Source organism: Chaetodon auriga, chromosome 18, assembly GCF_051107435.1.
Source record: "Chaetodon auriga isolate fChaAug3 chromosome 18, fChaAug3.hap1, whole genome shotgun sequence".
Taxonomy (NCBI): domain Eukaryota; kingdom Metazoa; phylum Chordata; class Actinopteri; order Chaetodontiformes; family Chaetodontidae; genus Chaetodon; species Chaetodon auriga.
The window spans coordinates 10,769,802-10,797,792 of record NC_135091.1 but is presented as its reverse complement, the minus strand read 5'-3'; the positions used below and the strand labels follow the sequence as shown (position 1 = coordinate 10,797,792).

General features: G+C 41.3%; 1 protein-coding gene across 1 annotated transcript; it reads right to left on the bottom strand.

Annotated features, from left to right (window-relative positions):
• On the bottom strand, positions 1 to 27,991 carry LOC143335848 (potassium channel subfamily K member 2-like). The gene is made up of 7 exons (XM_076755491.1): positions 27,599 to 27,991; positions 26,031 to 26,350; positions 18,347 to 18,464; positions 12,941 to 13,101; positions 9,464 to 9,659; positions 7,049 to 7,191; positions 1 to 5,054 (listed from the first exon to the last, which is right to left on the bottom strand). Coding segments are annotated over exons 1-7 (1,296 nt in total). The 5' UTR covers positions 27,600 to 27,991; the 3' UTR covers positions 1 to 4,697.

Genomic DNA, 27,991 nt, shown 5'->3' with positions numbered 1-27,991 from the left:
TTTTTTTTTGCATATAAAATATTTTATTCTAAACTTTCTGAAAAGTTCGTCATGAGTTGAGGTAACATACCCACATTAACATATTGACATACTGGAAACACATGGTTGCCAAACTGTTATTAAAATCAAAGCAAAGCCTGCGATTATAGACACATCTGATCTATAAACACTGGAAGTAACATTTAAAGTAGCATGCAACACTAAAAATGTGCATGTGTGGACATGACCCCCCCCCCTCCCAAAAGGTAAATTGGCAATTTTTTTTACAAATGGGCTTTCTGGGAATTTAAAAGTTACAGAACAAACAGTTCATTTTGTTTTTGCATTGCCATAATGGGTCTCATTATAAAAATATTTTCATGCATATATTTTAGGAAGTTGACCAAATCCAAACCAAAGGTGTGGTTTATGAAAAATGGATCTTGTTGTCACTGATGCACATTTTTATTACGATTTCCTGAAACCACATGATAACACTGTTACCTACTATTATGGTTATTATGACTATGATTGATACATAATCAGGACAAGTGGCTTAACAAAGCCTATAGTTAGCTCGCAGCATACCCACTGAGCTAATTGAACTTCTTTGCGTACATAACTCACAACGCTGAACCATGTGCTTACATTCATAATGAGGCATGTCTCTGCCGTCATGAATGGATAGATACATTCAACATGCTTGAACTGGGATTTGATGGAACCACAGACTTAATTAAAAACTGACACCCTTGGGAAAGAAGAGGGTGACGTGAAAATGCTCGTGTGGGTGGACATGAAATCTCAAAAACCCCAATGCACATGCACGATCACACTGTCATTCGCGCAGACACTCACACTCTTACTGTTAACACAAGCACAAGTATCCTCGCATGATGCCTTATATGGCCTGACGTATTACATAACGCTCCTTCGACAGCGCTCCTTGACTTTCCTCAGCACTGACAGCTCGTCTCTCATTGGTTGTCAATCACACAGCCGACCGGGAAAAAGCAATACGATGACTTTTGGGGGCTTCGCTTTAAGCCTCTGCACTAAGGCTCAGATTGCTTTCCCTCAGGCAACTCAGCAGTAATTTACTAGTCGTCTTTTTTCAGTGTATTGCAAGCCCGTTCAACATACAGTAAGTGTTTTGATGCTATTGATTGCTTTATAGAAACAGAAAAAAGATGAACTTAATGATTTCTTATCTTAATTTCTTCACAGTCTCTTTATGTCTCCTCTTTGACTTGATGACAGATGACAGCCTATGACCTTACACTCAGTCAGTCAGGGTCTGCACAAACGCTGCTCACGCTTTCAAGAAAACCAGAAGAGGAAAAGAGAGCAGACTTACAACCCACTAACTCGCCCTGAAATATACTGTAACAAAAAGACATGTAGTCCACTCTAACACATTCATACTCTTTTCCAACCAATAACCCATGAATTACAGACATTTGGTATAGCAGACGAGCAGACTTGTTTTACCACACATGACTATTTTGTAAGTCACACCGTACTGTAAATGTATTTCAATGCTATAAACTGTAAATTATCAAATGTATTGAGAACATTTCAGCATCTTGCTGGAGGAAAGCACTGAATAACACCAGACAGTAAGACACACAATCCAAAGCATTCACCTGGGAGACACCAGAGTCTAAAATATCCTTGCATAATGTCATCTGTTCTCATTCTTGCAGAAATAGCCTGAATTTTAAAATGTGAAATCAAAATATACATAAAATCACCACTATGACATTCGTGTTTCCAAAATTCTTTAAAGCAACTAGAAGAAACTTTCATTTTGTGTTGATTTTGGCGGCCCCTGTGGACAAAAGCGGTAGTGTTTCCCAGAATGAAAACTACATTTTCACAAATCCCACCGCCTGGTGTAAAGATCCTGATCTGGCTAGCACGTGCACTTATTTTGGATTGTTCTGAATGCTGTTTTTCGTCTTTAAACAGCTGTTTGCAGGATGCATATCGCGATCAAGTAATGTATCCATTTATGATTAATAACTTCAATATGACGATGAAAAAGTTATTTTTTTAGTACAGTTCTTACACTGAGGTTACATACAAGCCTACAGCTGAAAGATTCAGTTGCTCAGTAATGGTAATTTTGTTGAGAAAGCTAAAGTTATCGGCATTCCCTTGTAATGTTACTGTATGTCTTCATAATAATAAGCCAACTGCAAGATCGATTGGTAGCAAGGCCAACATAAGATGTTACAGTAGAAACCAGTTCTAGTACGGCCAAAGCATTTACTGTCTGTTTTAGCACCAATCTAAATTCATACATTGATGTAAACACACGTCTTGCAAAGTATTTCATAAATGACACACATGTCATTTGCTTATGTAGGTCATATAGAGCGCTGGAGGCCCTAAAGCCCAGTAGGGGTCGCCAAAGCTTTACATAGGCCTATATCTCAGCATTTCAATTATTCATGTTAAGAAACCAAATGAATTTGTTTTTAAAGTTTACTCTGACAGGATAAGGGCACCGTGAAGACCTGAACACAAGTTACATTCACACAGCCGTCACTCAGTGATGCAGGTAAAACAGCCAATGAGCTAATAGAGCAGTGGCCAAGCGTCAGGGAGAAACACAAAAGAAGGATGTATGATTGTTAAAAATAAAAAAAAAAAAAAAGAAAAAGAAAAGGAAAACAAAACATAATCCTCACAGAGAATTGTATCAAAAGTTCCTAAAAATATCAGGATAAAACTCATCTCTGATGCAGTATTCACAGGAAGTAATCTGCTCAAAATTCATCCAAATCAAGCGTTCACTATTTGGGTTAATTGTACAGTTTATCAGTCGTTATGCATTGAATATCATATCAAATATCCATAAAATACCTCACTTAGTCAGGGGTCGTCAGTTTAGTCAATGATAGAAAAGGGGTCCCTTTGATGAAAAACGTTGAGAACCACTCATATAGAGCCATCAGTATTAAATTGAGACTCCTTGTAGCTGCTTTAATCAACACCAAATCAGCCGCAGAGAGGCTTTTATTGAAATCAATGCTTCTATTTTGGTGTGATGCAACTCACAGACCTCTAAAATCTTGTTTAGTTAGTCAGTCACGGCACTGATAAACAGCAAACAGAGGTTTCTGATGGCGTACATTCAGTATTGGCATAAAGGATCTCATCTTTATCAGAGGAGCAAATATTCCCTTTAACTCTGTATCTGAGGGTGGTGATGAGAGCTGCAGCATAAAGAAAAGCAGTAAGGTAAAGATACTGTATGCTTCAAAGTCCCAGAGCTTTGATTGCTACAGTACCCTCCATGCCTGGGATTGTTTTTCAAATGGGAAAAAAACTGTTGTCGCACCAAGAGCTATGTTTCAGATTGATGAAAAAAATCACAGCAGAAGGTTCAATTTCCAGAAAACCTGCAGGACCGGATAAGAAATAATAGAAAGCACTCCCGATTCTTTGATCAGGCAGGAGGCCGCTCTGATTCCTCTGTCGGAAAAACCGGATCATTACTTTGGTATGGGGACGAAAGGGTCTGATCAGTGAGCCTGGCACTGTTTGGTTAATGCAACTATCTCAGCACTTTAAGACTGGTAGTAAATGGCTAATTCCCATTGGCAGACAGACATGTGACATTATCCCAGTTGTTAATCTTATCCCAAGAACAGTTTCTCCACTCAGAAGCCATGCATTCAGTAGATACCTCTTAAAATGAGTTAAATTAAAACGTCCACATCCTCTCCTTTCATTGGCCTCTTCTTCATATGGTTTTGTCCAAGATGCCTCCATATATATATATATATCTTTATTACAACTGTGCTCGTGTATACCAGTCATGAGTGGACGGACAAAGCGTTGCTCAGTCTTTCATGCATCACCATCCTCACATGTTCAGTGTGGTTTTCAATAAGGCACACGTGGATTATTCCTTGGGGTGAAAAGCTGAATGCCAATCATGGAGAACAAAAATGTCAACATTCGTCTCTTTAGTGAGGGCAGACTGACGGGAGAAAGCAAGGCCGACAAAGTCAAACTGGAAGAACTGTAAACCAAAAGAAAAAGCCACATTCCTTTGAGTTAGCACTGGACTGCTGTCTCGCCAAGACCCAGTGTTTATTGTTGATGAGTGTTTTCAGCAGTGAGGATCCTTTTTATCTGATGCAGATTTCAGGCCTCTGGAAATTCAACAAGAGGTGAGCACAGATACATCTATTGCTATCTAAGTCTGGTGAGTGTATTCACTTCTGTGTGTTTCACGGGCTTGTTTGTGGGTACATGAGACGATGTCCAGTGTGTTGCTACCTCAGCGTGGGCCCTCGTTTCCTTCCTGCTCGGGAGAGAAGTTTATTAAAGTGGTGCCTCTGATACAATCACTAGTTCCTGCTCCTGATTAGGCTCAATCACCAGCACAGCTGTTGATCGTATTGGCACGGACATAATGAAAAGAAGTCAGACTCCTTGGTAGAATGAACGGATGAGCAAACACACCATAAGGTTTTGTGTGAGCGTTTAACACACACATGAATCTACGGAGCCTGGCGATTGATCTATCACTCTCAAGGTTTTCAATCAATGACTGGAGCACAATCCACTCAATGAATGCGCGTGGGTACCGTATCGCAGATGGTCAGTCAATAAGCACAAAGTGTGCATGTGTTTGCAAGCTGTGTCCACAACCAGATGTGTGTCACTCAGCTCCCTAAATCTCGTTTTCATGCCGCTCCTCATTTTAGATTTTCAATGATGGCGATCTCCCGCCGGTCAGCGTAGTCTGGGCTGAGGCCGTTCAGGTAGAGGCTGCCGTTCCTGGCCAGGGCCCCCGAGACAGGACTGAGGGACAGAGTCACATTGGGGTAAGCCTCTCTGTCCTCATACAGGTTGGCCGACAGCGTCCTCTTGCCAGGCGTCATTTCCTGGTTGATGGACGTGTTGATTCCCAGCTCAGATGACAGCTTGCGCTTGATGGATGCAGCACGTTGGAACTTGTCATAGATGTCAACACTGAGCCGCCGCCGGGTCTCTTTGAACTCTGCTGACACGTTTGCTGTCCACTCGGCTGCGTGAGCCCGAAACTCCCCGACCTGCAAGAGAAACCAAAGATCGCTGCCTGCAGGTGATCAATCACAGGCTGTTCCTCCATGTACAATGAAATCCACATCCATATTTCCATGTGTAGGTAGAATAAAGGGATTGGAAATGAAAAGGCAGCGCTGAAATTTTTTGTCTTAAGGTTAATTAATAACTTAATGGATAATTAATAGTTTAATCGAACTGACCACCTAAATGTGAAGAGCTCACGGATAATAAATGCAGTTCACTCTACATACATAAATGCCATGTTCATTAATCTGTTCAGACTACTGTTTCACAGCTCTTGCCTTGAGCGTTCGTTCCACGTCTCGGCTGCTCTCCAATTAGCGATCCCGTGAAAGAGTGCTATAACCATCATCTATTATTTGCAGTAAAATGTTCATCTGTCACAGAGGGTTACTGCAGATGTGCAGATTTAAAAAAAAATACAGTGATGTGACGAAACTGAGGAGAAGCAAGCAGCCTGTTAGCTTAGCTTAGCAAGAAGACTGGTAAAACAGTGATGTCCTTTGTGTGTGACCAGCGATCTAATGGCTCAGGTATCTGGTGACTATGGACTGTATCTGCTGCAGACTGTTTGTTTATGGTCATTGAAAGGCAACGAAGGGAAAGGGAAGGAACACAACATTGATCTAACCTTTATAATCCGTTAGGCCTCTTTCTTGATTGTGTTTAATTACTCATTAGGCTTGTATAAGGCAGACTTGTGTGTGCTTAAGTTAAAATTTATGGGGTGTGTCCGTGTGTGTGCACACATTATATACACACACTGAAGCACAAACACTTGAGTACGTGCTTTCTCCTCCTTCTTCTCACTTTCTCTGCCTGATCTTCCTCACCCGCCCTCCCCCAAACCCCCAACCTCTCACCACAACCTTCTCCCTCGGTAATGTATTTCTCTGTAGCGCTCACAGTCTCCACAGTTGCACTCCTAATTATGTCTGTCAAAGGATTCCCGCTGTAGACTGCCATATAGTCTTCCCCTTACATGGAATAAAGAAATAAGATGTGCCTGTTGCTGTTTTTGAGTGCGTGTGTGTACATGGATGTGTGTTTACGTCCATCCTTTTTACATTTAAATAATGAAACTGCCAGAGCAGCAAGGTATCGTATTACTCAGGAGCAGCACAACAAATATTTAATCTAACTCTTGTACGAGATGGTATTTCCTCCACAGCGTGCAGCTGGGATGGAGATCCATCACTTCAGATTTATGGCTCGAGGAGTGAACTGGAGCACACTGCGAGGTATTATGCTGCCACTTTATGGGGAGACGGATGCGATCACACCTGTGAATTTACTGCAAACCTTGCACCACCTACAAAATTATATGTGTGGTTGGTTATGCTGGTGAAGAGGTGTATAGGCTTCAACATGAAGCAGCAGCAGCTTAAAGTGGTGTAATGCAAGTGGAGGTGCACTCAGTATGCTAAAACAATGTGCTTCTCGGATGCCTTTTTGTAACTTTTTGATGCAGATAATCCACTTTACGCAGCAAGAGGCCAGTTACACAAAGCAGTGAAAGTATGGCAGGATTTGAACTTCTCTGTAAAGCTATTTTATTTGTAAAAAGTGGGTGCCTTTATTGCCTTTATTTGCACAATTCATTGCATAAAGAATGCAAAAACAGGCAAAAGACACAGAATCCTTGGAGACAAGGACAATTTTTTAAAAAAAATCTTTCATCTTTAGTGTCACTGCAGTTGGAGCAGTCCCAGCCATCCATGGATTGTCAGTGTTTGAGATTTAATAAGTCTTTATCCTCTTATTGACTAACAGTGACACATTTCCTGCCTCATGGGGCTCGTTGGAAACAGCAAATGATTTAAAGAATGAAAATTGGCTCCAGCACTTGAACATAAGGTGACTAGCAGGCCATCCTTGTCTCCTTACATCCTCTCCACCTTTCCACGAGAAAGCCCTCCTTTACCAGAGAGAGGGCTCTCATCTCCCACCGCATCACTCACAACACATCAGCACATACCTCCTCTTTAGTTTTCTTAGAAATGACCCGGAACCAGTCTCCAATCATACTGAGCACAGCGGCGAAGTACGCTAGGCCCACCAGGATCCAGAACCACACCACAGGCTTGTAGTAGTCCAGATACTCTGGACTCTCTGACCCACCTGCAAAACCAGACACAACAAGTGAGCTAAAAAAGTATGTTATATTATATCTGAGAGGAAGAACAAACTAGAATTACCACCATGGGGTTAATTGCTCCCACCAGGACTTGCCAAACTGTGCCAAATGTGAAGAAATTTCCTCAAAGTGTCCCTGAGATTTCTCCTATGTACATATGGACAACCAGGAAAACATAATGCCTCCAGCCACAGCTGAGGCTGGCGTGAAGGCATAAAAACAAGCGGGAATCATTTTAGTGGCCTGATGCAGTCAATTAAGTCAGTGGAGTAAAACGGGCCTTTAGCTTTCATGGCTGTATCATTTAATGAGCCTTGGTCTTTTCGTTTTAGAGGGTAGTCATGTCTTTCTGCTGTGGCATTGCTTTAATTGGCCCTCAGTCCTGAGCAGGACCATTTTGTTGGAATACATAGAATTTAAAGAGGCAGAGAAACTGAAATGAATGAGAATAAAACTGGATGATGCCACATATAAAATAAAATGTTGTTGTCTTTTCCTGTAATAATGATTAATGCATATTGTTCATAGAGCAACATTGTAAAATCTTGACTGGGATTTGTGTAGACATTTGCATGTACTGTAAGTAGAAAAATACAGAATATTGCTAATCTATATAGATTAGAATTGATATCAATAAACTGTGGGTCTATGCAGCAGATTTATCCCATGTTCCATCTCAATGATAGTTAGAAAATAAGTTCCGTTTAGTATTTTATTTTCTCTTTAACTGGGGATATTTTGTTCTGTAAGATAAAAATAGTTGAGTTGACTATTGAAGTGTAATTATTTCACATGTAGCCAGATACTTGGAAAAGGTCTTAAAGTGAAAAAAGCCCCACAGGGCTGCTTTAAACCTTTCCTTTCTTTCATTCTTCTTCTGCTCTTTGGTGCACACTTTATTTTAATTTTTGTTCAAATACATTGACATTACTTGAAATCAAGTAAATCCAAGTGTAAAATCCAAGTGTTACGTTATGATTAATGCTTTTCTGTTAGCTTTATATATGTATTTGTTACCAGAAGGTGCCTCTGAGTCTGTGTAGTTTTGATGTTCTTCTGCTTTACCTTAATCATAACTCTTACCTTCAGTACATTAAACGCTGTTTTAGCTCTCATTATAAGCTGTATCTTTGGATGAGAACTTCAATAAATCATCTGGTGTGATGCAGCAGAGCCCGCTCCCTGTGCAGTTAGATAAGCACCCATTACAGCCGCAGCAGTCTCGCTAACCGCTGTCCACACTGATTAGTTCACTGTAACTACCGGCACAGGCGGTGTAATCTAATTTATGATCATTAGGCCTGCTCAGGGAAGTTTAATCTAGCTGCTGAGTGTTATTTTGTAAATCTCCCTTTCCCGTTTTGTCTGTCAAGCAGGTCAAATTGAGCAAACACACTGCTTACAGACATACACACTCTCCGTTTTGCTTTTTCCCTCTCACATACACACATTTATTCCGTATAATGTACAATGTGTGGAATTAATTATCTAGCTATTACAACTCTTATTAAGGATTTTATAAAAAGTAGGAATGAAAATACTCCACATAAATGATTTCATCATATCAACATCGCTACAAAATCTGCCAACCAGCCTCCCATCCCACTAACTGACACGCATTTCTTTAATCTATACAGAAAACAGACTGTAAAATGACAATGGCACATTTACATCTTTTCACTTCTGGTTTTGTACAGGTTAGACAGACAAGATAGATGATCTTAATTCCTGAATCTCAGAGGTTTCCCCCTGTCTATGCTAAGCTAAGCCAACCAGCTGCTGCCTGCAGCTTCATATTTACTTTACAGGCATTAAACCTTGTCATCTAATTCTCATTTCTTTGGCATGGGATGGCTCTGATGAATGTGTATGAATATGGAAATCAGACAAAAACATGATCATTAATATCACAATCATTCACAGTATTCATTAAGATATTATTTGCCTCGGATTGTTGCGATTGTTTAATAACGTGTCAGTTTTAATGTGACTGTGATTTGTGAGTAATGAATATCTTTCTGGTGTAAAACATGGGAGCACTAAACATACTGCAGGGATTCAGAGGCATTAGGAAAACTGACATGCATCATAACGTGTGGCACAGAATGTAACAGCAGGCCAATGGGAAGCTTATCGCCGCGGTGCACATGCACTGAGTCAGACTGTCTGAGGAATAACTCAACTATAAATACACTGATTCTAAACTGGGCATAAAAATGACAGACGGCCCATAAATCAGCAAGAAAATCAAGTGACCTTTTTCACCGGCGACAAAGTCTCCAAAGCCGATGGTGGTGAGGGTGATGACGACGAAGTAGATGGACTCCAGTGTGCTCCAGCCCTCGATGTGCTTGAAGATGACGGCCGGCAGAGCCACGAAGATGAGGCACCCGAACAGGATGAAGAGCAGCGTGGAGAAGACGCGGATCTTCGTCTGGCTGACTTTCCACTTCTGCGGGGAGATAAAAGAACTGTTGAGATGAAGAATAGATGATTGCCACATACAGAAAATAAACCTCTTAATGAAGCCAGTGAGAATGAGAGAGGAAAGGCAGAATCAGACACAGCGCAGAGGCTTTCAGTGCAAACAGTGGTGATTAGCGCAGTTCAGTTTAAACTGCCATTTTTTCAGTTTAGGCCGCAGGTACAAGTGATTTCTGGTAGCACCAAGTCCTTTCCTCAAATGACTGTGGAGGAAATTAACACTTGAAAACATTCTGCCTCTTTTCCACTCCCTGATTTCCCACAGGCTTTCATGTCCTTGTGCTCACTTCACATTGTGATGACTCACTTCCTTCGACCTCCTTCTAGGAATGCATTTGCTGTTCTCTAACATCTCAAACCTCCGGCTGCCAAGCTCATGTGACATAACTTTCGCCGTCAGATGGCACGCCCACCCAAGCTGTGGAGGGGTGCAAAGGACTTGACGTGCTTCACATGTAATATGAATCAGTTACTGAATATTTCACATGCGGTCATAAGAGGAAGCTATCACAACGGATTGATTGCAGCTCCTCTTTTGCACCACTGTTGCACTAAATTAGGGTACATTCTGCGTGCTGCTGTTTCATCTGCTGCCTTTTCCACTTGATATGACTGCTTTCAGCTGGTTCCCTGTGTATTGTGGCCTTTTCCCTTCCAGTTATGTAAGCCCAAAGCACAGTGCCTCGGAGGGGAAGCTTAAAGAGCAGGCAGACATCAGATCACGGACTCTGTGATGTCTGATGTCCTCGCTGCACTGAACAAAGTGCAGTACAGTAGCGTAAAGTTTAAAAAGACCTACAATGAACTAAATTATGGACCAGTGAGGCTGAGGTGGTTTCTCAGCCAGCATCTTCACTGCACAGCAGCTACTTCAGCAGCTGCTACAGTCCATTAATTTTCCATTGTTCAAGGCCGCTAACAACCGCTCCTCCTCCTCTCCTGGGAAGGAAGCCACAGACAGTCAAGATTATAATTAAACTGTTGCTGCCACGTATCTGGATTCTTAAAAAATGCCATTGTTAGTGCTTTTATGCTGAAAATGGAGGCACTTATAGTCACATCAGAGACTGTTTTATTAGCATTGTGTTTTCCAACCCTGTATCTAGCACTGTATGTGCAAATTGCAAACATGACTGCAGGCAGATACAAAAGAAAAATGGTAGAAAAATTAAATGATTTTGGGATTTTCTGCTGCCCAGATAAAAACATCTCAGGCCCCCAGTGTATCTAGATTGAGGTGCATAACACTCCTTGAAATTACATTTGTATAATAGTTATTTGAAACAGCAAATACTGAAACAAACTGAAGCAACGTATCTGGCAGTCTGCACAGTATTGATACTTAACCTGTGGTATCAGTAAAACATTTGGTGGCAAAGCATTCAATTTGCATTCCTAATATCGTCTCTGACTACAGCGCTTTAAGCTACAGTCAGCACAAATCCTGCCTTACTGTAAAAGCACCTGTTTGCCTCAAAAATGGCGATACTTGTCAGCACCAACGGCACCACTCACCAGCAGTTCGAACTGTTTCAAATCACTGAGGGTCCTCTATAGGAAAAGGCTCTCACTCTCCAGTCCCATCCTCCCACTGGGCCTTGATAATAGTCAGTTCTTATGACTCCTCAGCCAACACACTGTGCAAGGCTCCACACTCCTCTGACACTCAGATCGACTGGGGACATTGATGTTAGCGACTGCTCACCACCTAATTAACTCTTCACACTCATATAAAGACAAATGATGAGTAAGTGCTAGCATCTGTTTTGTTTTTCTTCATTATACATCACACTAATTTGGAGTTCTGCTGACTCATACGTTACTGCAGCTGTTGCTCAGCCCACCACTGGAACATCTTCCCCAGCATTTTAATGATGTTCATTTCTTTAATGAAAAGCACTTCTTTTCACCAAACTATTTTTTATTAATGCATTTACTTAAAGGTATACGATCCCTCTCAATCATCACTTATGACCCACTAGAAGGGAGAGCCCTCTGTCTGTCTGTCTTTTCTTATTTTGCTGTGGCTGAAACCTGTCACCCCAGCCAATAACATGAGGTCAGGACTTCATAAAAAGGTAGGGTGTTAGACCTTAAACAGCACGCATCAAAGACGAAGCTATGAAAACGAAGTCTGTGAGGATTCTCAGTCATCCGAGTCTTCCTAATTCCTTCATAGTATACCTTTATCATCTGTTATTGGCTTTAAAAAGTAATTTTCACTGTACATTTGTTTCCACTGTTGCATCGAAAGTCTTTTCCTTGGGTCTGCTTTTATTTCTGTGAACTTGCTTTCTAAAGCACCCATCTGTGTGATTAAATTATTACGGCTCATTATTTTCCTTCCAGTCATCAAATAGCTGCACAGTCCATTTGATAAATGATAAAGCTTATAAAAAGCACATGGGGTTCTGGAACGGGGACAACTTTGAGAAGATGAAGTACACTTGTTTCATCTGTTTTCAGTGTGGAAACACAGTGATAGTCTCTGCTGTCAGATATCATCCTGATTGGCTTGTTCTCTGTTTGGTTGCTTTGGTTTTGCAGGGCGAGTCTATGAGTTTCCAGGAGAAACTTAATGACTAACCATCAAGCAGGTTGTGCAGCAGGGGCCATTTATATTCTCTTTGTCCAACATAACTAATGGTGCCTTCTAAATGCAGAATTGTGACGTGTGTGTTCGTGTGCACGTGTATACTGTACTGACTGGACAAAGTCAATGTGTAACTTGGGCTGTCGTGAACAAAAAAATAAGATGACAATGGACCAGTGAGCTCAGCACAGAAAGCAACGAAAACACCGAATCTCCTTCCTCTGCTGAATTTTGAGATATTGCTCGGAAATAACTGTAGTATTGATTGATCTGGGCTTTCGATGCTGAAAAAAAAAAAAAAACTTTCTGCCTTTTAGATTGGTTTCCTGCAGTCTGTTGACATGGCAACCCAGAAACTGCATCCAACTCTTCCACACAAGTGCGAAGGTCTGAGGGAAAAACAAATCCCGCACCTGCCTCGTGCCGAGGGGTGTTCATGTTCCAGCTTTAACCCTGGCACTTGGACACTGCAGTTCTTTACAGAGCAGCTCCGACAATATAATCTTACAGCTGCTTCTGCATCACCCCGATAATTAAGTAATCAAATCTGACTGTGCCGTCCACAACAAAACAGCTCATTGCACACAGGTAAACGTACAGGGAGGCGCGAGTGATTCAGAGTCAAAGACAAGCTCATACAAACAAAGCGAGCTCACCACAATCATCTTCTCCACTTTAGCGATGCCCTTGCCGAAAATGGTCCCCAACTGGTCCCCGACACCAGCCAATAAGAATCCAAATAAGGGAATCCCCAGCAGAGCGTATATGATACAGAAGATCCGCCCACCTTCTGTGTGAGGGGAGATGTTCCCAAATCCTGAGGAGGAGAGAGGAGACACAGACAGCTGATTAAATCAAATGACAACATACAGCAGCACACCTAAACCCTCGTTAAGGTGTTTTGTTGTTGCCCTGCTTCAGACTCATGGAAATGAAATGAACTGATATTTTTATGTTTTGAAGCTGCAGTTTTATTTACTTTTATGCATAAATCTGTAGTAGAGGAGATGATTGCTGAGGCATGTGCGTGGCAGCTTGCAGAACAGCTGCAGAGTGCACTGCTGAAACCATGTTGACTGGTGTGGAGCATTTTGTAACTCTGCTCATGGTGTTGCACAGACACAAAGAGCCTTGACGCAAAAGAGATCCAATAAATACTCTGTTTTCTCTACAGTTGCATTGCATTATTTCTTATTTTTTTTTGTAATACTAGTGCTCATATTATGCTCTCTTCTGCTGTTTTTGTTTTGGACATCCCCTGGGAAAGAACAGAAAGCATTTGTGCAAAAAAGACCCTGTAAATGCTTTCTTTCTCTGCAAGAGCAGGAAATGTAAGCTTGTGTCTTGTACTGAAAGACAGTGGCGGGCAGTGTGATCCATTATAGCAGCATAAGCTCTGAATTTTACCACCACTTGTATCAGTGTATCATTTCAATCTGTTGCACATTATGTATCTCATTAGCGCACGTCATAATTGCATCAGATCATATCAGTTTAAACTAAACTGGTTATACAAGAACCCTGTTCCCAAAGCATGACTGTGCTATAATATCATTACAGACAGGCGCAGCCAAAAAGCCTTGAGGTTTGAGAAATTTCACTAGTGAGAGACGGAAGCCCTGACTCAGACTAGAGTTTATAATTCACGCCCACTACACGTCCTCAAGCATCTCTTAGGTGAATGAAAAAGGAAACAGAAATGAAATGAACACCTTGTAGAAGTCCTATCCTCGTAAACAAAAACCTTCAAGACCTGACTCCACGCGCTCAACAACATAAGACTTTTAACGACTGTTTAACGTTTCATAAGGAGTCTGCATAATGAACTAAATCCACTTTTCTCTTAATGGAGTCATCTGTCTTGGGATAGGAGCTGCAGGGTGCCTTCTAATGACTTCCTCGTCTCACATTGGAGTAGAGTGACAATAAATGTGAGAAAAAACTGTCAATCAAGTGTCACTAATTTCACGATTAGTTCGATGGGAGACAGGAGGCCTGATTTGTTTTTAACACCTCCGGCTGCCTCTGCTGCAGAACAAAGGAGGAACAGCAGCCACCAGTTTGAAGCTGCGTTGATTTGTTTCTTTTTAAATTCTTGTTTATATTCTCAGCTCTTGAATGAAATCACAATGTCAGACATGACAGCTTTGCACACAAGTGGCAATGACAACCATCAAATGGTCTGTTGCAGCTGGCTCTCATGAGGACGACCCCGGGAAAGAAGACCAAGAGTTACCTCTGGTGCAGAGCAGTTCATTCGCTACCAGCCAATTAACAGCACATCAGATTGGAGCCCACTGATGTTCTTCACAGAATTCAAGCAGCTGACACATCTCAACATCTGTCAGCTGTTTGGAGGAGACAGCATGAGTCAGGCCTTCATGGGGGGGTTACTGCACAGAAACCACTACTGAGGGAGACTGCTTGGACCAAGAAACACAAGGAGTGAACATCAGACCAGTGGACATCTGTACTCTGATCTGACAGGTCCAAATCTGAGATTTTGGGTGTCATCTGCTGTGCCTTTATGAGATGCAGAGAAGGTGTCTGCATGCGTGGTTTCGACTGTGAAGCCTGGAGGAGGAGGTGTGATGGTGTGGGGATGCTTTGCTGGTAACACTGCTGGTTACCACAGCAGTCTGCAGCGACATGCACCATCACATCCCAAAACACACTTCCAGGTTATGTAGAGGCAATCTGACCAAGAAGGAGCGCGGTGGAGTGCTGCATCAGATGACCTGGCCTCCACAATCACCCGACCTGAACCCAGATCAGAAGGAAAAGCATTCCAGGTGAACCTCTTGAAGCTGCTCGAGAGAATGCCGACAGCGTGCAAAGCTGTTATCAAAGCAAAAGGCGGATTTGACTACAACAGTGTCTGCATGAATAATACAATAACCCTAAAATGTCCACTTTAAAATGAGCTAAAGCCTCGAAATGGCCAAGCTCATTCATCAGTTTGGGCCACAAATTGCAGCATTTATGACGCTACTGACAAGTTTATGTAATGATCATGTGCTGTGGTGTGTCACGGCCTGTACCGTCTCTTTGACAGTAAAAGCTTAATGACTTCCGAACTCATTAAGTGATGCATGGAGAGGAAATAGAAGCACAATATTTAACTGAGTGACTTTATTAGCTTCTGTTTAAGACGCACAGTGTTGGTTTAATTGTTTTTTGGATCATTTTATTGCTAAAATACCAGTTTTAAATGGTATATAAGTGAGCTCATTAAGTATACTTCCTATAATTAGTGTTGTCATATTCAGATTGAGGATTAAACAGTACAGAAAGGGATGTTTTTTCATTGATTCATTGATTTATTTTGATTGTGTTCCACTAGAAACAGCTTTACAACAGACTTCAAAGAGGATAAGCCTGCTAAAAAAGAATAATAACGACCTTTTCTTATGCTTATGAGATCTGTTTTGATCTATGCATTATGGGAAAGGAGAATTTCAGCAGGAAAATAACAGCTGGAGAGAGTAAAATAAGGAATCCCGCAGAGAGGTAATACTGTGAGATCAATCGTTACTGCACCTCTTTTACTCCTGGGAGAGGCGAGACGGGAGGCAACAGATTTAAGATTTATTTAAGTTAATTTCCTCGATAAAGTATGCTTTGCCTCCGTGCTGCACATCCAATTAAAGCTCTCCGCATAGACAAATCAATCTGTGGATGTGAATTCTTATATGAACCACTTTTCGCTGAATCGAGTCAAACCAGAAGAATGAAAAAAGCTGCGGGAAGAAGCAAAGTGTATTATCTGCCTCGTCTGCTGAATTGTTTTCCTTTATGGACTTCATATTATCTCTTAATAGGTTGGTCACTGACAAAGAATTAACAATATGCCTTTAGAAAGAGCTTCTCTGCAACATCGTTTTCTATCCATAGCAGCAATCGCCACAGAACATTTTATACAGGTCAGGCAAAATTATAATGATTGCCAACAGACAGCGCAGCAATTATATGCTGTTTACACTTCAGGCATCACAGATAATACACACAAAACACCACCTGGGAGCCGTGTTTCTGCAGCAAAGCCAAAGCTGTGAAAACTAAAAAAGATTAGTTTTCATTCCTGTTTTTTTCATTTCTTCACTTTGCAACCTATTCAAGTTGTTGGAGATTTCCAAAAAAAAAAAGCAAACATATCTATGCACTCAAAACAAAATGAAAGCCGTCGAGCTCTTCTTCGTGTCTTTTCATGAGAAAACACAACTCAAGTCAAACAGCGGTAAATCTGCCTTTCATAAAGAATGAGCTCGACTTCACTAAATCACTGATGCAACTCGGTGAAAAACAGAAAGTCGATTTAAGGTGGGCAAATTGAAAAACCACAGAGCAGCTTTTACTCTGCCTACATGCAATTACTTTTAATCTGATACAAAAGTGCACATATTTTCCAACCGGGGGCAAAATCAAGTCATTGCAATGCTTTAATCTTTTCTGACAGCGGAATGAGCTTTGATAGGATCCTGGAGAGGTGAAGAGGAGCCCACCAGACAAGCTCATATGTTAAGGTCTGCTTGGACAATCCAGATAAGACTGTGTGTGTATGTCGGTGTGTGTGTGTGTGCTGTTGCTCTGGCCAATGAATTTCTGGAGTTTTGGTGCAGACGTACAAGCCTGGTGCACTGCAGTAAAATCTGGAAAAGGGGCTGATTTGGTTTTCAAAGAGTGCAATTTAATGCGGAAATATTCATCAAGACTGCATTCTGCCTGCATGTGATGGTCAACTTTACCAACCAGGGAGTGAAATTAGTTTTCTTTTAACTCAAGGTAATGCATTTTCTGATTGGAAAATGATTTCTGACAGGATGCTAGAGATATGAAATTTAGGCCAACGGCCCACAGAACAGAAGCACCAACCTGTCAAGGTCTACTTGGAAGAGCCAGATGAGCTGTCAGTGTGTGTGTGTGTGTGTGTGTGTGTGTGTGTGTGTGTGTGTGTGTGTGTGTGTGTGTGTGTGTGTGTGTGAGCGGTTCCATTTTCCTGATTAGTAAGCTCTTACAGCTGGAGGTGACAGAGAGAGAGAGCTGACGTAAAAAACATAATGGCAAACGTGTGCGTGTTAGAGTCTCAGGCTGTGTGAACGTGCTACATGGTGACAGCTCCTTGATTACACAGTACAGTAGACCAAATGAGCACAGGCCCTTAAAAAGCAGATTCTTCTAATGCAACGTCAAATCCCTTTAAGCTCTACAGGCTACAGTTCAGTTTTTAGAAAATCAAAGAGCTGCATCTCCGAAACACGAAAAAGCCACTGCAGCACCGACCCCACATACGCTGAGAGTCACTCACACATCTGAGTGACACTACAACACTGAACTGAAACTTGCTATTGTTATTATTTTCCAAGTTATGGATGTCAGATGTTGTCAGATATCTGTTGTTGTGAATCAGTGACGGGTTATTTGTCATTTGTTCTTTTATTCTAGTTGTCAGTCCATCAGTGCAAACTGCCAGCAGCTACGTTACAGCTCAGTATGGAGCCAGTGATTTGTACCCGTTGGTGCAACTATGACACATTTTAGTAAAGCACAAACTGGCACTTAGTCATTGTTTTTTAGGTTTGAATGATATGAAATGTTGTGTTAGACATACTTTATTAGACTTGTAACTAGTTGTGTTTGTTTTGACTACCTACAATTGAGAATTTGCTGGACATTATGGTATAGCATATGGTAAAAAGTAGAGGAAAGAACCCTTAATTCAGCAGGACTGTTGCACTGACAAATATTTTACTGCTTTCGTGAGACTGGGAGCAAGTGCAAACGAGGGGTAGGAGTCAGTGTGGCCATGCAAGTTCAATTTCATGCCATCGATGGTCATTGTGCCACCGTCAGCTTAATGTTTGAAGAATGGACTGTGCTAAGAAAGCACTTTCTGACATTCATTTAAAAACTGTTTTTGTGTTTTCATAGTAAATGTCTTTACATTTCATTCATTCATTCATTCATTCTTTATGCATTTTCAAATCACTGCATGCAAGTCTTGTCAGAAGCCTCTCAGAAGGACAAAAGACAGAGGAGTAGCTGAGGAGTGAGACAGCACTTACCGATAGTGGTGATAACAGTCCCAGCAAAGAAAAAGGAGGAACTGATGTCCCAGAGGCTCGTCTGATTGGATGAATTTCCTGAAGGGTTCACACCTGCTCGGACTGCTGAGACCACTTGCTGGAGCGACAAGAGAAAAAAAAAAAAGAAAAAAGAAAAAGAAGTTAGCACATAAAGCTCTTCCAGTGGCAGTGTGGTATGAGGTGAGCTAAGGCACATAAGAAAAGTAGCGGCTTGCATCAGTTTTCTTCAGGGAATAGACGACGGCCAAGACGGACATACAACCAAAACCAGTTAAGATTTGTGAGAAGCAATGAGAGGCATCAGAAAATGCATGAAAAAGGTTTAAATTTTAATATCTATACTCTTCAGAGAATAGCAAAGCCTTATATCTCTATGAGCCAAGATGAGAGTCCTTCAGATTTTTGGCACTCCTGAAAAGATATAATTCATGCACACATTTTATTCATTTATTTACCAATTATTCATTAAACATGGTCACTTAAGCCACACCCGCTACTTTGGCAACACACTCTGTTGTCATCCATAAGTCAGCACGGTGCTTTCTAACATTTATATTTGAGCTACAGCCCCGTTGGGACACTGTGTGAAACGTAAAGAATGCAATCTGCAAATGAACTGCGTTTACTGACAAGTTTTACAAAGTGTTTCTGAGCTCATGTAGTAATATCCTTTATGCAATCATGTGTTCACAAAGTGGTGAACCTCTCTCCATCCTTGCTTGCGCCTTTCATACCCAATCATGATACTATCACCTGTTACCAATCAACCTGATTACCTGTGGAATGTTCCAAACAGGTGTTTTTGGAGGTGTCTTTTGTTGCTAATGTCCCAACTTTTGAATGTTTGAGATGTGTTACTGCATCTAATTCAGAATAAGCAGATATTTACAAAAAATCAATCAAGCTGATGAGGTCAAATGTTAAGTATATTGTCTTTGTAGTGTTTCAAACTGAGTATTATGTCAAAAAGGAGACTGAAGGTGAAAGCGTGTGTCACATGCCACAAGCATGAGGGTTAACAACCCTGCCAGCCAAAGGTTCAACGGACCATCAACAGCTAGCACAGCTAAGGTGAGCTTTAATAACGTTAAGCATTTTATTGACTCTCTAAATCCTGTTTAATAAAGGTCATTTTGAGTGGAACGAAAGGGGGATTGTGGCCGTGATGCGATACCAGCTGGGTCAGTATTGTGCTGTTTAGTGTTTCCCAGGTGACTTTGAGTGTGACACGAGTTTCGGCTGAGTGTGAGAAGCCCTTTAGACACCAGCCGGCTGAACAGGAAACAGAACGGCAACATGTTTTCCCACTCAGGGCTGCTTTCTCATGACAGGAGACAAGAGGGGCATGAAGCCACCAGCTGGAGGGAAACACACCACTGCACCATCTCTCACTCCCACCATCACCTAAACATAGACGTGAGGAGCAGTGAAGCTCAGACACTGAAAGACGTGTGACCAAACACTTTGCACCATAGGCTGTTAGAAATATAAATATTATCTTCACTCCATTGTTTCTGTTTTAGTATCTAAGCTTTAGCCTCACACAGTAACTGTCCAATCATAGCTTTGCAACCGTATTTAGGCAACAGACACCAGCTTTGGGTCGTCCCTTTGCCATAGTGGGATTCATAAATTAACAATCAGGAACACATTAAAAGCCTTACACTATGAATTCATGATTGTAAGATGCATGATAGTGTTGTTATAAAGCTCAGCTCTACATGTGATTAGATAAGAGCAGAGGAGCAGAATCACTTGTTGGCCGATGCAGAGAAATGTGCTTCAGGTTGGAACAGCCAGGTTACTGCTCGAGCAAGAATTGATCTATCTTGGCACTTCTGCCTCCTGCATGTCCCTGGTGTTACATTTGCCAAAAACACTAGCTCGTCCTCACCTTAAAAGCCTTTTCTCTTGTAACGCTTAAAGTGAAAACACAGTTTTTCTTTGGGACATTTGACTTTAGCCTTGTAGCATGTACCTATGTAGCCATCAAGCATATTAGACCCCTTTTACAGGCTTCACATTTTACAACAAGTTAGCTTGAAACCTGAAAACGTTATGATGAAGCGGATCAACAATTACCATGTGTAATTAAATGTGTGAGAGGCATCATTATACAATCTGGCTTCAATTCACCACCTCACCATCTGTGTTGCCAATTTGTATGCACGGGTCGGAGTTTGCGTACAGGTGGGCACATTGTCCCGTCAAGTTTGCTTTTCTAAACCACAACTTTTGTATTGGAAGTGGCGTACACCTCTTTTGAGGCGCACTGAGTAAGCAATGGTTAGAAATGATTTTCTTGGCCCAAGTGGCTTCTTAAGATACATTACAGAGACAAATGAAAGCACAAAGCTTTGAGACGTCTGGGGAGCAGCGGGCGCTGCTGCAGAGCTGATGCTAATGAATAGCAGAAAAATACTTTACTGGACTAAAGCTTTTACTTCCCGATGTATAAGTGTATTTTCAATCAAGAGCAATAAGAGTGAACTAATTCTTGTGTAGTGCAACTTATGAATGTGAGACTTGTAGTATTGGCCTCCATTATTTCTATTTAATATCCATAAACCTTCATAAATAGAGCAGTAACACTGCAATAATGGCGTACAGCATGTAAAACTCCCCACAGTCATCCTGAACGAGCACTGTCAGGGTGTCGTCTGCTGCGATTCATCATCAGTGACAGTGACGGAGCTTTCATTAACCTACGACTGTTGAGCGTGATGAGGCCGTGAGGATCAAGTGTGGAAAGGGATGAATAATGAATTGGAGAACGAGCGCTAATCTAACGAGGCACAAGTTAACGTTAACACGGTGGGTCAGAAGGTGGAGAGTTATGAGCTGACGGCAGTGAATGTTGTGGTTTACAAGGAACTGTGTGTTCCTTATTCACATAAGCCTACGAACACAAAGGCACAAACAACAGCCTAAAGGTTTGGCTCACTCGAGCTACTAAAAAAGCATATTTGCTCAACTCTTCAGCCCAGTTTCCTTGGAATAACACTCATATGAGATGATTTTGAGAGCGTGGAGTATGCATCCAGCGACAGACCTGAAGCTAGTCTTCATCTTTTTAACCATAACAATGATCTCTCCCTTTACAAAATGCTAAAAAATATCAATAAATACATGCTGCATATGTAAATAGGCAAGTGTTTGCTAGCAACTTAACCATATCAGCATTATGAGGTCATAGACTACTATATCAACATGGTGTTTACAGCTTGTTTTGCTCCTGAGAGGGCAAAAGACAGTAAAACAATAAATGCAATTTTATCATGTGTGCATATATTTGACACTATAAACAAAATATCACCCAGATTGATTCAGCTATAACACAAAGCTGATTCAATTACACACAAGCAGAGGAAGAATTACATACAATACGGGTGAAAAAAAGGTGAACACATCAATATACACTGTTCTGTGTTTTGATTCTGCTCTTAAATCATACAACAAAGGAGATGCTTCAGAGATACAATTCTGAAATCCTACATTCACTGTGCCTCAATAAAGATCACTTAGCATTTCACACAATCACACAGGCTTGGCTCAGTCAGTATCTTTGTTTCCCAGCCAAAGCAGCCATATCAATTCACTGTTTTGGCACTCAGTTGCATGCATATTAACTATGGCCATGGGAAATGATAAGACAGGATAACGTGAAGACCACACTGGCCGTCTCCAGGCTGAGCCAAACAGCCAGGAGAGATTGAATCGTCTGGGTTTTTTGACATCACTCACTTTTTTAATTACTCCCTTTGAGAGCGCATCTCTCCTCGGTTCTCTGCTGACTGCCTTTTGATCAGCGGGGGCCTACAGAGGTGGATGTGTGTGTATGTGTGTGTTTGTATACATGATTAAGTAAAAGTGAGTGGGGGGACACCTGCATTGAAGCTGCTTATCAATAAATCATCAGATGAAAAATAAGCTGCCTGAAAGCCTGCTGAACTCGTAGGGATACTATCTGAAGGATGATTGGCAGAGCTAATTGGACAGACTGCTGTAGAAACACAAAGACGTTTGAAGGCGGTTCAAGGGTGTGTGCAGTAGAAACTAGCTCAGAATTAACCTGATAGCATTGGAAAACATTAAAGTGCTCTTAAATGCCTCTTACAGGCAGATTGCCCAGTTTTCACAAGCTTAAAATCTTGAGCCAATAATTAATTCTGTTCAGTTTGCAGTTTGTTTTCTGAGGTCCAGGACAAACTGTAGAAACAGGGCACGGACCTGGTGTGTCATGTAACAAGTTGCTCTGCTGCACTGCACTGCCTCTGGCACAATGACTTATTTATTTAATCATTTTTAAGAGGATTGTTTCTTTACACAGTTCCGTGTAGTTTTTACCTGTTGGAAGGTCTGTGTAGCCACACATAGAGGAAAAAATAGACCACCTGCATAGAAACAGAGATAGCCTGATGCCCAGCGTGGGCGTACCTGGTTACCATGATCAGTGCAGCAGCTGCAGTTGATTATTATGGCTGTAAGAAGTATTGGCTCTTGTGAAGTGCAGTGAGCACAGTGGAAAAGTCAGTCACAGAAGGAGTCATACTTGGCTGAAAACACACATTTAACTCGCTAAAAGACATGTGTTTATTGAGGTAGAAGCATGAGAGGGACTTTGAATATCAAGGGTCATATATAACAGGAGACACAGTAAGGTAAGGAAATCCTTTATTCTAGTACCAAAGGGCACTTTGCTTATAAGTTTTACAGTAGGTGATGCCCTTAATCAGAAACATCCCTTGGTTTGTTACAAATTGATTTCCCATCATAGCTTGAGTGTATTGTTCATAGATTTTTTCCCCTCCATCTAGCCATGCTTTGAGCTTAATGCTGATGCCAGCATGCTAACATGCTCAAAATAACAATGCTAACATGCTGGTATAACGCTTGCAGCATTCACTATTTTAGTTTAGCATGTTAGCATGCTAATTAGCACTAAACACAAACAGCTCAACTAAGGTTTGGTGATCTACATCTGATAAGCTCTTTACCTGGATGGTGAAAAATTGGACCCCAGTGGACGGCCTCAGTCATTAGGCGTCACCTGTTACAGACTATAAAATTCATCCAATGTGCTTCTAGCATGGCTAAAAGTCAGTGCTGTAAACACAAAACACTGTACTTTGCTGATTGGAGAATCAAATGCTGCAAGTATTTGCTTTTTTCATTATTTCTACTGCCTCCAACTTAAATTATCTCAACCAAGTTAAGTGTTTTAACCGTTGGCCAAAGCAACAGTAACAACTGGTGACTGTGTTATGCCAGTGGGCTGCCATGGGTACGGACAAATGAAAAACAATGATGATAACAGCGAAAACAAGGAGAATGATGAGCATTAAGACGTGACATGAATGACACCATGTATCATTTGATTATAAGTGTCAGTCTTTGATTACGAGACAGCAGCTATCATTTTATTGTTATAACTGCATTTATATGTTTGTGGTAACATCAATAAAGGGGGGGGGGGGGGGGGTTGGATTCAGGAGCCCATTGCCTTCCTCTATCAATGGCTCCACATTCATTAAATCCACCCCGACAAGAGATCATTCAATCTGATAGATAACGATCTTGTGACAGAAAGCATCATCACTATCTTTGAGCGTTAACTCAACATCTCGAAGCCAAGCAGCCATCTGTTGCCAGCTTGTCTTAATCGAAAACAGCCTCATTTACATGCAGTAGATGATCATTGTTCAGTTATAAATCCTTGTCGCTTTAGTCCAGTTTCAATATGGTCAGAGCTGTTCCTGAAGTAAGATGGTGAAAGAGCTTTCAACCCCACATTAGCTAATAAAAAAATGACTGATAATCAAAGCATGACCACCAACTAAATATAACACTTATTTACTTGCTTGGGCAAGCCACTGGATCTCTGATATCAAACCCCGAAAGTTGATAGATAATTTAGAAATAATACCCAATACTTATTCCACGCCTTTAATATTCCGCTAAACCTATACAATATTTACATTTTCTGATGGATAATGGTGATTATGCATGAAGTACATTTGAACCGCTCAGTGCCATTCATACTGCAGCCCAGAGATGCAAGAGTGAGAAAACATAATTCACACAGTATCTACTTATACTCACAAAGTTTTTTCATACCAGAGGGTATATTTAATTGAAATAAGAACACTTGCTCGTTTCAGTGAAGTCTTTTTTCACTATGACAGTGGAGGCTGATGCTCCGTCATAAGGAATAATGCAACATTGTGAATGTCAGTGTGATTAAAGTGGCTTTACTGGAGAGAGAACAAAATCCCACGTACAGTAACTAATGAAAAACAACCGCTCAAACACTCTGCGTTATGGCTTGGTAGGACAACAATAAATGTAGTCTTAATTTTTAGGTTTTGTGGTTTCGTTAGGGAAAAGTGTTGGTTATAACCAGACCTCTCACTCTGAGAGTTATCCACTTTGTTCATAATGAGATACCTCTGCTTTATCTGAGACACTACAGCAGTTCTGCACGGCTGCTTCGAGAAAGTTTTAGATCCTTAAAAAAGTCTGATATTAAAGCTTGGATGGTAAATTAATGTGGGAGCAGAAAAAAATTATATATATATATATATATGCAAAATTGCAACCAATCATTAAAATGCTTGCTGGTATCTTGGTTACATAAATTATATCCATATACTGCATTTAACAAAAGTGTTTGACTTACTGAATGAATAATATGCATTTTCAGATTTCTTGCACATCACTGATGCGGTGAGCTTGAAGGGTGTTTTGGCATTAGGAGGCACCTTTGGTGCTGTAATCGAATCACATTCAGCTTGGGGCCAAAATTAGCAGGGTTACACAAATCAGTGTCCCCCGGGATTTAAAGACCTTTCAGTCGTAGCACATTACAGAAGTAATCATCATCCAGCAGTCCAATATGCCAGCTAGATTCCCCGAGAGGAAACGCTTTTCATCAACCCTGGTTGATGGTGAGATCCAGTAATCCATAAAGGACGACTTGTGAAGTCAGTGGATGTCCTTTATTGGAAGACTGATCATCCAGCATGGATATTTATGGTGCATTTTTATGTGACATTTTTGTAATTGAAAATTAATGAATGACTCATATCTGCTTACGTAACATTAGTTAATTGTCATACATAATGTAAGTTAACTTACGTACTTAAGTTATGTAACAAACATACATATTTTAACCCACACCATCATCTTTTCTTAGAGCTAACCTGGTAGCATAAACAAAACTGCAACTGTTTCACGTAAATCACGTGTTTAAAAAAGTTTCACAAAGTTAAATAGTAGCTACTGGATTGTGTGTGCATCTGTCGTCCAACAAACAGCAGTAATATGTAGATATAACTCAGCCTTCAAAGACCACAGAGTAAGTGCATATAATAAACTAGTTTTTCAGTCGCTGGCTGAAAGGTATCCTCGGCTTAAAGCTGTGGCAGCGCTCATTGTGTCCACAACTAGTCACAATCCTCAAGGCCCGATGTTAAACAAGGAAAAGCCGCCAAATACCTCAGTATATATTGTTCCCTCTTCTCCTCTATGTGTAGAATGCATCATTCATAGAAAATCCGTACATACAGTGTGAAATATTTTAACAGACTTTCTCAGCCATCACCAGGTCCTGCAGAGAAGAAACGAGCTGAATTATTAATATGATGCTGATGCTTCCGCTTACCTTGACCAAATCCTCCAGCTCAGAAGAGTTTACGCAGGTGTGCATGGCCAAGAAATCCAGCTTTTCTGCAAGGATGGCCAGCTTTTGGGAACTCTCATGAGGCTGTTCCAGCGCTCTGAACACCGTCGCCCCAATAATGAGGTAAAGCACCACCAAGAAGAAGATGGCTGACACAGTTTTCCACCTCATGACAGTGGTCCGGGTGTCACACTCATCGTCATCATCTGGGCTGTTCAACACCACCGGTTTGGCTGAGAATGACAAGCGAGGTTTGGAGTTGTGGGCGGCAGACTTTGGGTCAAGAAGGTCAGGTGCGGCCACTGCAAGAATGGAAGCGATGAATGTGGATCAATTTATTTCCATTACAAGAGAGTCATACTGGACATACTCATGTTATTGACTCAGCTTTCCCCAAATCATTTTGTCTCAAGAGTATGGCTGCAAGAAACGATTGTTTCAGCTCTATATAAGAAAACAATTAATTCAAATAAAGTGTAAGGCAATAACCACCTGAAGAAAGCTGCGTGAGCACAGACCTTTAAACTTCATTACTAATGGATTTTACAGTATCTTCCTGTCAGCAAGTCATGGATATTAAAGTCATATAATGTGTTCAGACAGACCTAATCTTAATGTGTCACATTTTCCGGTCCTTATTATAAAGCCACTTTCTCTTATTATACTCTAATTCTTTTATTTCTTCCAGTAGGAAAAACCAGTGGAACAGCGCCTCTCCACCTGGCGCTCTGCAGCGGGCAGAGTACATGCTTCATGGCACCTGTCATCCTCCAACACCTGCATTTACACTTAAATCTGGACTTCAACACATCGATTTGCATATCTTAGCGTCCTTTTCTGAGCTGGACCAAATACGGAGAATCGCGATTTCTACCTGGATTCAGATTAATGAAAACAAATACATGTAATAGATAATCACAACCCAATAAATAACACCTGAACATTATTCTAATATGCTGTATGTATACAATATTGCGAAAGAGGAGCAGATTACAGTGGAGGAATTAAGATACTATGATGATGGTTTTTCGTTGTTTTTGGGAGCCACAGATAAAAATAAATATGATGACTGAAGGGCAGCTCATTAAATATTTAACAGTATTTGTCCTAATCCCGTTTAGAAAACAGCTTCAGTGGATGCAACCAGCCTGTGAGGTCCTCTTAGCCGGTATTATACAATCAACAACTTGTGAGGAGGATCACTCAGTGAATAGTGAGCAGAAGCATGTGAAACAAAGCCATGGACAATGAAATTATTTTTAGCGTTTGTTTTATTTTACTATATTTTATCAATTACACAGGTGAATGAATATTTTCCTAAAATCGAACTGGTTAGATTTTTTCTCTCTCAGTTGGAATCAAGCCTTTCATACAGAAAAAGGTGATTTCGACTAAAAGCCACAGATAAGTTCAGAAACCTCAGTGATGAGAATTTCTCCTTGGCTCACTGTATATCATCATTCTGTGAGGCTGCACAGTCAATACAAGTCATGCAGGACGTCTCTCATCTTTCCATCACTGAAGTGCCAGTTAGTTGTTAACGCACTTACTTCTCTACCATCTCGTCTGTCTTTGTCTCCTCATCGATGGAAAGCGCAAATAATGCTTTGGAACTAGTGTCCCTTCCTGCCTCCGGTGCTCCCTCTAAGGGACGTGGCCGCTCTCCACATGGTCTCAGCGAGCTGCGCTTCCCTCCACTTTACAATCTCCGGAGAAGATACATCCAGGACATCGCGTTCCCACCAGAAGACGCGCTAAAACGGAGCGTAAAAGGAGCAAATCGCCGGCCTGAAATCCATGCGGGTGTTTGGAGGCATTGCGCCCGCCGAGGTGGCTTAATGGAAGGACGCTTGTGCGGGTCAGAGGAGGGACATCACCGGTGTGACACGCTGGATGCGCTGCACTCCCACCGCTCTGGTGTGGACACTCTGCGCTCCTGCTGT

Bases quoted from the DNA above. Each gene is read 5' to 3' on its own strand.
- LOC143335848 (XM_076755491.1), bottom strand. The intron at 18,465-26,030 runs GTAAGCGGAAGC...TTGTCGCTCCAG, and splicing joins AGCTGGAGGATTTGGTCAAG to CAAGTGGTCTCAGCAGTCCG. The intron at 7,192-9,463 runs GTCACTTGATTT...CTGGTTTTGCAG, and splicing joins CTTTGTCGCCGGTGAAAAAG to GTGGGTCAGAGAGTCCAGAG.